The sequence below is a fragment of the Quercus lobata genome, chromosome 12 (genome assembly GCF_001633185.2).
Source record: "Quercus lobata isolate SW786 chromosome 12, ValleyOak3.0 Primary Assembly, whole genome shotgun sequence".
In the NCBI taxonomy this organism is placed as follows: Eukaryota; Viridiplantae; Streptophyta; class Magnoliopsida; order Fagales; family Fagaceae; genus Quercus; species Quercus lobata.
Window position 1 is genome coordinate 30889167 of NC_044915.1, and position 12032 is coordinate 30901198.

The 12032-nt window shown below is 38.7% G+C and overlaps 1 protein-coding gene across 1 annotated transcript; it reads left to right on the forward strand.

The window, feature by feature from the left end:
* On the forward strand, positions 1 to 10647 carry LOC115971915 (DDB1- and CUL4-associated factor homolog 1). The gene is made up of 14 exons (XM_031092017.1): positions 1 to 425; positions 1644 to 1722; positions 1877 to 1993; positions 2078 to 2229; positions 2439 to 3306; positions 3393 to 3490; positions 3766 to 4186; positions 4313 to 4915; positions 4999 to 5181; positions 5312 to 5875; positions 6958 to 7068; positions 7235 to 7353; positions 7478 to 9125; positions 9775 to 10647. Exons 1-14 carry the CDS (start codon positions 151 to 153, stop codon positions 10465 to 10467), a joined length of 5931 nt encoding a protein of 1976 aa, XP_030947877.1. The 5' UTR covers positions 1 to 150; the 3' UTR covers positions 10468 to 10647.
* Positions 10648 to 12032: the final 1385 nt, after the last annotated feature.

Consider the following 12032-nt stretch of genomic DNA (forward strand, 5'->3'; position numbering starts at 1 on the left):
AAAATAAAAACACTAACAAAAACACACATACAAAATAAAACCATAGCAATAAGCCCCCCAAAAATTCTTTCATTCTTATTTCTATTTTTCTTCTTAATTGTAAAACACAATCATATAATTTTCAAATAATATTTATTTATAATATAATATATGGAGGCAGCCATGAATGACCAAGCGAACCAAGGTGAAGACGAAGAAGCTCAGCCTCCTCAACCACCACCTGTATCGGAATCTCAGCCTCAGTCTCAAGCAGAAGAAGAAGAAGACGACGAGGAAGAAGAAGAAGAAGAGGAACCGAGAAATGAAGACGACGAGTTGATCGCCAAGGCTCAGAAGCTTATGGAGAAGATCACTTCCTCGCCTGAAAACCCTAGCTCCTCCGCACTCCATGCCCTAGCCTCCCTCCTCGAAACTCAAGAATCGCGGTACGCTTTCTCTCTCTCAAACTGTAATTTTGGAATTTGTATGCTGTAAAAGAAGGGATTGGAATAATGCCGAGGTTTTTTTTTTTTTTTTTTTTTGGGCAAAATTTGAAATTCTTTGAAGCTATGAGTGTATGTATGTATATGCTTGAAGTTTTTCTATGCCTGTGTATATTTCATATTATTTTAATTATTTCATTTTGTTCTTAATTTGGTTTTGATAATTCTCTTTAGGTTTTTTGTGAGGTTAGTTGAGTTGAGTGATGTGAATTAAATTTATGATTTTTATTTATGATTTTGCAAGTTAAAGTGAGTTCCTTTGGATTAAACTATTTATTTTCATAGTGTGTAATTTTTGTGAATTTTTTTAATTTTTGGATAAGTAATAGAAACTTTATAAGGAAAATTAGACAATCAATCATGTACAAGAAGGTTGCAAAAGAAGCAAAATTGTACAGCTCTTCAAAAAGAAAACACGTAAGTGATAAATTCAAAAAAGAAAAAGAAAAGAAAAGAAAAGAAAGTTCTATGATATGGCAGCTTGTATCCACAAGTTTGTTAACAAATGCTGTATCAGGTAATGGCTTTTCTGTGTCAGTTTGTCTTATGGTTATGTCATAGGGGTATCTTCTTTGGCCAAGATAGTATATACCGACTTATTTCTCAGTATTTAAGGACATCTCTTGCATAATTATAGAATACAAGAACGCAAGCAACTTTGGTATTTTATTTTATTATTGAATCATCTGGGGTGGTAAAAACCCAAGAGGTAGAAGCAAAAAAAAAAAAAAAAAAAAAAAAAAGATGGCTGATATAGAGAACAGATTGGGCACCACTATGAATGCTGGAATGGAAGAGGATATGAAAGTGATAAAGAGATATATATATATATATATATATATGTTAACAAGTTTTTTAATCTACTGTATGTTAAAAAGAAAAAAAAAGCAAGCATCTCCATGGTAATTTTATAAGCCTTTTTAGGTTATCTACAATGTGTCTACTGGTTTTGCATATGTGGTGTCGACTTGGTAAGGTTCCACGTCATCAAAAAAATTCATTTAATTCAGGAAGTCTGCATATGATTTATGTTGAATGGGTGTTCTTTGCATGTTCTTCTATCGTCTTCTTGTTATTTGGTCTTGTTTCTTTTCTTATTTTAACAAAAATGTTGGACTTTCTTTTTGTATGTATTATTTATACATTCTACATTAAGTGCAGATACATGGAAGAGAATGGTCATTCCCCTAATAATATTCGTGCTTCACATAACATTGGACGGCTTGGAAGCTTAGTCCGGGTAACTAATTTTGGCCTCTGTCTTTTTTTTTCCCCAATCCTTATCGTTTTTGCTTCCCACTACCCACCCAGCCTTTCTATGGGTGGTGCACCATAATAACTTCATTTAGATTACTTAGCAATGTGTATCATAAAATTTCCCCTCTTGTCCTTAGGAAAACGATGACTTCTTCGAGTTGATATCTTCAAAGTTTCTATCAGAAGCAAGATACCCACCCTCCATCCAGGCAGCTGCTTCAAGGCTTCTTCTAAGCTGCTCGCTGACTTGGATTGTAAGAAATTTGTCTTTTTTGATCTATTTGGTGTGATTATTGTGAGTTTATGGTGTGTTAACAATCGGATGAGCTATTTTGCAGTATCCTCATGTTTTTGAAGAAGCCGTTTTGGAGAACATAAAAAATTGGGTGATTGATGATGCTTCCAGAATTCCTAGTGTTGATCACAAATGCCCAGATTATGAAATGTTGAAAACCTATTCTACTGGACTTCTTGCTGTATCTTTGGCAGGGTACGCTGCTGAAGTTGATTACTAACCGCTTATTTTTTAGTTCTCATTATAATCTTCTCCACTACTTTAGTTCTCATTAAATTCTTCTGCACTAGTTTAATTCTCATTATATTCTGCTGAATGAGATTGCTTACCATATTTTTAGTTCTCATTATATCCTTCTGCACTAGTTTGCTTCACATGAATATAAATATTTTGGTCAATTTCAGTGGTGGTCAGGTAGTAGTAGAAGATGTGTTGACATCTGGATTGTCTGCCAAGCTTATGCGCTATCTTCGTGTGCGTGTCCTTGGGGAGACAAATACAAGCCAGAAAGATGCTAATCATTTAACAGAGAATAAGACTGCATCTGCTGCTATTATCATAAGAGGCAGGGACGAAGGCCGGGGTAGGGTAAGGCAGGTTCTGGAAACAACTTATTTAGATGATCTGAGGGGGGCTGAGGAGAGATCCATAGATGACCAATGTGTTGAAAGGGATCAGGATAGAAGCATTGTTTGGCAAGGACGTGGAGAAGAATGCTGGGTGAATGATGGTGAACCACCCAATGCCTTGGATGAAGAGACTGATTCATATGTGGCAGATGCCGATGGTGAGGACAGATGGCATAGTCGAGATTTGCGTGATGGGAAGAATAAATTTGGGGATTTTGATGAAAATACAAGGGATGACTCCTTAAGGCGCAGAACAAACCGTGGGTTGAGATCCAGAAGCAAGGGAAGGGTTAATGAAGGTGCTCTAGAGAATGAACAGCTTTTAACCTCACCAGGATCTGGTAGTCGACTAGGACAGGGGCGGAGCACAATGAGGAGTTTTTCAAGACATTTAGACATAAAAAAAGTACCAGATGCTAGAAAGTCTTATGGCAGGATCACATCTGATGCTGTGCCTGTCGAAAGAGAGGATAATGATGACTGCTATCAAGAATGTAGCATTGGATCTAAAGATATATCTGATCTCGTAAAGAAGGCAGTTAGAGCCGCTGAAGCTGAAGCGAGAGCAGCCGATGCACCTGCAGAGGCTATCAAAGCAGCTGGCGATGCTGCCGCTGAAGTAGTCAAAAGTGCGGCTTTTGAGGTATGCTGCATTGCTTTCCCTACTTTATACAAAATTATGGTGCATGGAGTATTTAATTCTTACTGCTTTACTACTCTCTATGCTAGGAATTTAAAAATACAAACAATGAAGAAGCTGCTGTTTTGGCTGCTTCCAGAGCTGCATCCACCGTTGTAGATGCTGGAAATGCACTTGAAGTTTCAAGGTAGGTAATTTCATATTTAAATATGCACAGAAATTGAGGGAGTACATTTTTTTTTTAATTTGGTAAGTTACACTAGCACCCAGTGAGTTTTGAACCCATGATCTCACCCTCTACGTACACTTGTGAGGGTAGGAAGTGCCATTTGAGCCTAGGCTCATTTGTGAGGGAGTACAAACAATGTGCTGCTTAAAGTTGTTGTAGATTCCCAGTGGCCCATGCATCTTTTTTGTTAGTTTGAGTATTTTTATAATAATACTTTCTTGGTTTGGTGACAGAAGCTCTATTACTGTCAAGGATGACACGATGATTCAAGGCGGGCCTGAAGCAGAAACCAGTGAGGATGTTGAAGAATATTTCATCCCGGACTCTGAATCTCTGGCACAGTCGAGAGAAAAATACTGTATTCAGTGTCTAGAGATACTTGGAGAATATGTTGAAGTTCTTGGACCTGTACTGCACGAAAAGGGGGTTGATGTCTGTCTTGCACTGTTGCAACGGAGTTCCAAACACAAGGAGGCATCAAAGATTGCAATCTTGCTTGATATAATGAAGCTAATCTGTGCACTAGCTGCTCACAGGAAATTTGCTGCATTATTTGTTGATCGGGGTGGCATGCAGAAACTTCTTGCTGTCCCTAGAGTTGCTCAAACCTTCCTCGGTCTTTCTTCCTGCTTATTTAGTATTGGTTCTCTGCAGGTAATGGCTTGTCAGAATGTTAGGTCTGATCATTTGAAACTTTTTTTTTTCACAAGTATTTTTCCCTGTATATCATTTTTATATAATCTGTTCATTGGGTTCTCAATTCCTAATAAATTCTTTCAGGGAATAATGGAACGTGTATGTGCTCTTCCCTCAGATATTGTACACCAGGTGGTTGAGTTAGCTATCCAACTTCTTGAGTGCTCCCAGGATCAAGCTAGAAAAAATGCTGCCTTGTTTTTTGCTGCCGCATTTGTCTTCCGAGCAGTACTTGATGCCTTTGATGCTCAGGATGGTTTGCAGAAATTACTCATCCTGTTAAATGATGCTGCCTCAGTAAGATCTGGAGTAAATACTGGAGCATTAGGCTTGTCCAGTTCAGGATCATTTCGAAATGATCGTTCATCTGCAGAAGTACTGACATCATCAGAGAAGCAGATAGCGTACCACACTTGTGTTGCTCTGCGGCAATATTTTAGAGCTCATCTCCTTTTGCTTGTGGAATCCATTCGTCCAAATAAAAGCAATCGAATTGCAGCCCGCAATATATCAAGTATAAGGGCAGCCTACAAGCCACTTGACATCAGTAATGAAGCTTTGGATGCAGTCCTTCTGCAGCTACAGAAGGATCGGAAGCTGGGTCCAGCATTTGTAAGAACTCGCTGGCCTGCTGTTGAGAAGTTCTTAAGTTCTAATGGACATATTACGTTGTTGGAATTGTGTCAGGTATGATATGCTCAGGTTTCATCCTTCCTCGCTTGTATTTGCCTCTTGCATTCTCTAATATGTCCAATTTTGGTTGTATTTAGGCCCCACCTGTCGAGCGTTATTTGCACGACTTGCTCCAATATGCATTGGGTGTTTTGCATATTGTTACATTAGTACCCAATACCCGCAAGATGATTGTAAGTGCCACATTAAGCAATAACCGCGTTGGTATAGCAGTCATTTTGGATGCGGCAAATAGTGCTAGTAGTTATGTGGACCCAGAGGTAAGACATTGTGCAATCTATTGATTATCTTCCATGACATCTACGGTTGCTGGAATCAGACTAGCTGATCATTTTGTCTGTTTGTTCACCAGTATATCACATTTTCTTATTTTCACTTGGATCTTTGCAGATCATTCAACCAGCACTAAATGTATTAGTCAATCTTGTTTGTCCACCACCTTCAATCAGCAATAAACCGCCTCTACTTGCACAAGGCCAGCATTCTGTTTCCGCCCAAACCTCAATTGGTCCTGCCATTGAGACTAGAGATAGGAACACAGAACGTAATATCTCAGATCGAGCTGTTAACAGTTCCAGCCAGAGTGATCAAAGGGACCGGAATGGGGACTCCAGTGTGGTAGATAGAGGCAGTGCTGCAGGTGGTACACAGTCTGTCAGTGGCACTTCACAAACTCCTGTTGCCCCGGCCACTTCAGGACTTGTTGGAGATCGTAGAATATCTTTAGGTGCTGGAGCAGGTTGTGCTGGCCTTGCTACACAATTGGAGCTTGGATATCGTCAAGCAAGAGAGGCAGTACGTGCCAACAATGGCATAAAGGTTCTTCTCCATCTACTCCAACCACGCATATATTCACCTCCTGCTGCTCTTGATTGTCTTCGTGCTCTTGTATGCCGAGTCCTTCTTGGTCTAGCCAGGGATGATGCTATTGCGCACATACTGACAAAGCTTCAGGTAACTGACTTTCATATAATTAATAGTAATATTCTTATTTGAAATGACTGAATATCATATTTTGTTTCTTTTTACCATAAATGTGGATGCCTCTAGTGCCAGACCTGGTTAGGATAAATGATGTTATCTGTAACAAAATTTGGCACTGCAGCCAGTATCAAAACCCAACTCAACCAATTTAGTCCAGTCTGGTCTGCTTCAGTTCATACCTCGTAGCCAGTTGTGCACAGGTCCATATTCCAGAATATTGCGTTTGGAGAAGTCAAGAAAAATGGACCTTTCAGACCTTGTTGTAGTCATATTCACTGTTTTTATGGATGAGTTCATTTCTGGACTTGCATTCCTTATACCCAATGAACAAGGGATTTCACTTTTTGAAATTTACCATATTGGTTGTTCTCAAAAGACCCTACATATATTCCTTTTATGTAACTGAGTACCAGCACTTCCCATTTGGCCAGGATGCCCCAAATATTTTCTCAATATTTACTTGCAGTTGCAAAAGTGAGAGGGTATTATCTGATAAATTTCCAAAGACTTCAAGGGAAGGAAACAATCCTCTTGTGACCTATTGGGGATTTAAAAAGAAAAGTAAATGCAAAGTTTATACACGAATATGGTTATCTACATGAAAAGGTTATCTGATAAACACAAGTGGAGATCACCATCTCTTTACAGAGGAGTTAAATTTAATTTAATTTTTTTTCCTTTTAAATTAAATTAATTTTTTTTCCTTTTAATCCATTACTTGACATGGTATTTTATGGTTGCAAAGAAAATTTGATTGTTTTTTTGATATTTCCATGATAGTTTAGGTGACATTACCTGTAAAAAAAAATAAAAAATCATTATAGATTAGTTCAAGTATAATTCTGCTGCAGCTTACAATTATCATATCCTAGTTAAGCTTCCACAATAAGATTTAACTGTATTGATGTTATGTTTTGCTGCACTCAAACTAGTTTACTGCTTTTCTGATGTTAAGTCATAGCTGTGTTAATATCTTATATATTAAGAGAAATGTTTGGATTAATCTCCCTAGGTCATCACTTTGTGTTACTTAGTTCAATTTGGTGTTCTAGGTTGGGAAAAAGCTATCAGAACTAATTCGAGATTCGGGCAGCCAGACAACTGGAACCGAGCAAGGCAGGTGGCAAGCTGAACTTTCCCAGGCAGCAATTGAGCTGATTGCAGTAAGCCTTTTAAAAAAAAAAAAAAAAATTATATATACATATATATAGAAAACTAGGGGTAGCTTTGAGGTCAGGAGTTGAAATTGGTTTCCATTATCTCTATCTCTCTATTGCTCTCTTTTCATTGCGGATGTAACTGAAACTATGTTGAACCATATATTTGCAGATTGTGACAAATTCAGGGCGTGCAAGTACTTTAGCAGCCACTGATGCTGCTACACCTACTTTGAGGCGTATAGAAAGAGCAGCTATTGCTGCTGCTACTCCTATTACTTACCATTCCAGGTACTTTATAATTTCTTTTTTGGTGTGATTTTTATGCATTCATCATCCATTGCTTTCTACTTGTACCTCCTCTTTTCACCTTTTGACTCTCTCTTCTTGTGTTATATGTTTACGAAAATCCCAGGGAACTTTTACTTCTAATCCATGAACACCTACAGGCGTCTGGTTTGGGTTCAACTGCTGCTGCATTGTTAAAAGAGGCTCAGTTGACGCCTTTGCCATCCTTGGCAGCTCCATCATCTCTCACACACCAGTCCTCTTCACAGGAAGCCCCTTCTATGCAACTCCAGTGGCCCTCTGGTCGTGCTCCTAGTGGATTTTTTACAGAAAAATCTAAACCTGCTGCACGGGATGAGGATACAGGCTTAAAGTATGATTCAACTATATTTTCTTCAAAGAAAAAACCACTAGCTTTCTCGCCCAGTTTTGGTTTTCAGTCAAAAAATCAGTTGCTATCCCATGATTCTCACTCAGCATCTGTCAGGAAAATCTTCATGACTTCAAAACAATCTTCTGAACATGCAATTGTATCAGAAACCCCGGCTAGATCAGAAACTCCATCAGAGTCATTGCCAAACCCTAATTTTGATGCAGAGTCCCAGTATAAGACTCCAATTGTATTGCCAATGAAGCGCAAATTATCAGAGCTAAAGGATATTGGGTCATTTTCATTCTCTGGAAAGCGATTTCATGCAAGTGAGCAAGGACTTCGGTCTCCAGTTTTTCCAACACCCAATACTTTTCGTAAAAGCAATCTACTAGTTGATACCATTGGGCTTTCTTCACCAAGTTCTAACCTAAGAGATCAGCATGGGCGATCAACACCAAGTAGTTGTTTGGGTGATTATGTGGATGACAGCCCATATACTAACATCCATACGGGTCAGGTGACACCGTTCCCACAACTTGGGCTTTTAAATGATCCTCAAGCCATCAGCACAGAGCGTTTAACTCTAGACTCTCTTGTTGTTCAATATCTGAAGCATCAGCATCGCCAATGCCCTGCCCCCATAACCACTCTTCCACCACTCTCTCTCTTACATCCACATGTTTGTCCTGAACCAAAAAGAAGCCTTGAAGCCCCATCCAATGTAACAGCCCGACTTGGTACACGTGAGTTTAGAAGTATGTATGGTGGGGTACATGGAAATCGCAGAGATCGTCAGTTTGTTTACAGCAGATTTAGACCATGGAGAACTTGTAGGGATGATGTTGTTTCTCTTTTGACGTGCATTAATTTTCTTGGAGACTCATCCCGTTTTGCAGTTGGCACCCACACTGGAGAGCTCAAAATTTTTGACTCCAACAGCAACAATGTGCTGGAGAGCTGCATAAGCCATCAGTCTCCTATGACATTTATTGAGTCATATCTTTCTGGTGAGACGCAGTTGGTGCTTTCTTCAAGCTCCCAAGATGTAAGGTTGTGGGATGCATCTTCAATCTCAGGTGGGCCAATGCATCCATTTGAAGGGTGTAAGGCGGCAAGGTTTAGCAATGCTGGAAACATTTTTGCAGCCCTATCATCAGAACCTGGACGACGGGAAATTTTCCTGTATGATATTCAGACCTTCCAGTTGGAATTGAAACTATCGGACACGTATGCCAGTTCTACAGGTCGGGGGCATATTTATTCTCCCATCCATTTCAGCCCTTCAGATGCCATGCTGCTATGGAATGGGGTCCTGTGGGATCGACGGGTTCCTACCCCTGTTCATCGCTTTGATCAATTTACAGATTATGGAGGTGGTGGTTTTCATCCAGCTGGGAATGAGGTATGGAGAACCCTTCCTCTGCTACAGTAGTCATACTGGTATTTCTTATATGAATATTATATAAGTGCTAACCTGTTGAACTCCTCATTACTAATCCTCATCACTAAAGCAAATTTATCTCCAGTCCCTTTTAGCAACTTTGTCCTGCACTCAAAATGCAAGAAAATAACAACAATGTTTTCTAGAAAAAGGTTAAAGATCAAAATTACTTGATTATATTTATTTTATTTTTCAGTTGTAGGGTTTATGTCTATAGAGTTTAACTGCCAATAACATCAGTTGGCTTATGAATGGGTTTGTTAAGGTTTTTAATGCTAAGTGGATGATGTTTTAGACTGATCAGTAGTAGCCAGGAGCGTAAATTAAACATTTAAACTAATTATCAAAATCAATTAATTAAACATATAAACTGTTTAATGGGCTTTTATTAGGATCTTTATTTTTTTGGGGATTAGCTGTCTGGAGGTGTAACTTTTCCGAGATGCACCTGAATTTTTTTATTTTTTCTTTAGAAAATTTTTTCCAAAATTCAAATCTGATATTGAACCCTTCTAACTATTGTTTAGATGCTTGTAGTCTCCCTCTCCCTCTCCCTCCATTTTCTTTCCTGTGATTTTTTTTAATATATATATATTTTTTCATTTGACAGGTAATTATAAACTCTGAGGTCTGGGATCTCCGGAAGTTTAGGCTCCTCCGAAGCGTACCATCTTTAGACCAAACAATGATAACATTTAATGCACGCGGTGATGTAATTTATGCAATCCTTAGGAGAAATCTTGAGGATGCAATGTCAGCAGTTCACACACGTCGATCCAAGCATCCCCTCTTTGCTGCATTCCGCACAGTAGATGCAGTCAACTACTCCGACATTGCCACTATTCCAGTGGATCGTTGTGTCCTCGACTTTGCAACAGAACCAACAGATTCCTTTGTAGGGTTGATTACAATGGATGACCAAGAAGAGATGATTTCTTCTGCTAGGGTTTATGAAATCGGTCGCCGAAGGTCAACCGATGATGATTCTGATCCCGATGATGCTGAGAGTGAGGAGGAAGATGAGGATGATGATGATGACGATGATGATGGTGATATGGACAGCTTACTGGGTCCAGATCTTGATGGGGATGGTGATAGTGATGCTGATGATATGAGCAATGATGATGATAGTGTAAGTGATCTTGACGACGATGAAGATGATGGGGATTTCATCATGGATGGCGGAGGAGGAATACTGGAGATTGTGACCGATGGTGATGAGGATGATGATGATAGTCAACTGATAGAATCTTATACTAGTGACGATGAGGATGATTTTGTGGGCAACGCATTTGGTTACTAAATGTAATAGAATTCTGATGTAATTATTGTTTATTGGGATTCCTCTCTTTTTCTTTTTTGTTCCTTTATATTTTATTTTTGGAGATAGGAAGGGGAGAGGGCATGCCAATATAGATCGTTTTATCAGATCAGGTGTACTTGTTCAATTTTTTTTTTTCAATATACAAGTTCTGTTTTTTTTTTTTTTCTTTTTTTTGGGGGGAGGAGGAGTCTCGGAATTGTCTCACACAAAGGTTTACTTGACCACACAATCAAAATCAAAACCGAGTTTGCCCTATGAGATGGGAGTGATATCATGGGCCATGGCAAGCGAGAATTATAGAACATGTGGCAGCAGGAGGGTCACTGGCCATGGCAAATGTTTCACCCTGCTTGAGGAGGGCTAGTCAGCCGCATCAGTGGTGTTGGTCGAAACTAGAAACTTAGCTGTTAAAAGCTTTTCAAACTCTCACTCATGTTATGATAACCACTTGTTACTCTTTTTGACCATTTATTGGATATTATGGACTACTTTTCACCAGTAGTGACAGGTCAAAAGATCGAGTGTGGGAATTAACTTCTTCAAATAAAGCTTGAGAGTAAAGCTTGTAGAATTCCCATTTTATTTATTGTAGATTTGTACAATGAAGGTGCTTGACTTTTTAGTTTATTGCGGGTCAAGTATACGCAAATCCTCCTAGGACCACGGCAATTCTGGACAAATGTTTTTGTAATTGGTAGATGTTCAATCAGTAGAACAATTTGAAAGGTTGCCTTTATAATTACCGTTTGATCAACCGGTATAAAATTGTTGTATTTCCTCTCCTTTTTTCTGTTGGGTATTGACATAACATTGGTCCCAAAAAAATCTAATGTGCCCCTAGCATTCCTAACGACCCTTTGATTTACTTGAAAAGAATGATTCTTTGATTTGGTTTTGATACAAATGTCACTATAATGCTGTAGCCTCTGAGGAATCTGGGAAGAAAATTGTGGAGTTCTTGTAAACTTATAATTATGAGTTAAGTAATTTTTGTAAGCCATTTTGCCTATTGGCCCATTAGTTGAGTAAGATCCCTAGTAAATCCTTATATTTCATAGAAAGAAGAGGCGTATGAATTCTTCTAATTAGTGCGATTATACAGAGCTTGAGATTATAAAGCAATTATAAATTTCTACTTTTGTAGGATCATAAGAGCCATGAAAACCCCACAGTAAATATTGATACGCTTTTTTTTTTCTTTTTTTCTTTTATATATATATATATAATAATACATTGTTACACTTGTATGGTCAATCATTACATAGCCCAAGTAATTTAACCCTTCTACATCAGAACCTAAACTATAAAGCGATTTCCAAAATAACATTTCTCTCCACTCATCCCGCCCATGGCATGGTCATGAACTCATGAAAGCCAGTCCTAGATGAAAGCTGCAACAAGTTTACCAGTAATTCTCACATGAGGCGTGTCCAGATGGCAAAATATGCGGTTATTTAGAGATCCTTTCTCATACCAGTTGATATGGTCCTGTAGCCCAACTGGCATTCCATCTGAAAGTGATGGCATAGGTTCACTCCCTTTGG

Excerpts from the sequence above, each read along its gene's own strand:
- LOC115971915 (XM_031092017.1), top strand. The coding sequence starts at position 151 with ATGGAGGCAGCCATGAATGACCAAGCGAACCAAGGTGAAGACGAAGAA. Across the intron at positions 1,723-1,876 it reads GGCTTGGAAGCTTAGTCCGG|GAAAACGATGACTTCTTCGA; the intron begins GTAACTAATTTT and ends TCTTGTCCTTAG. Across the intron at positions 9,126-9,774 it reads TTCATCCAGCTGGGAATGAG|GTAATTATAAACTCTGAGGT; the intron begins GTATGGAGAACC and ends TTCATTTGACAG.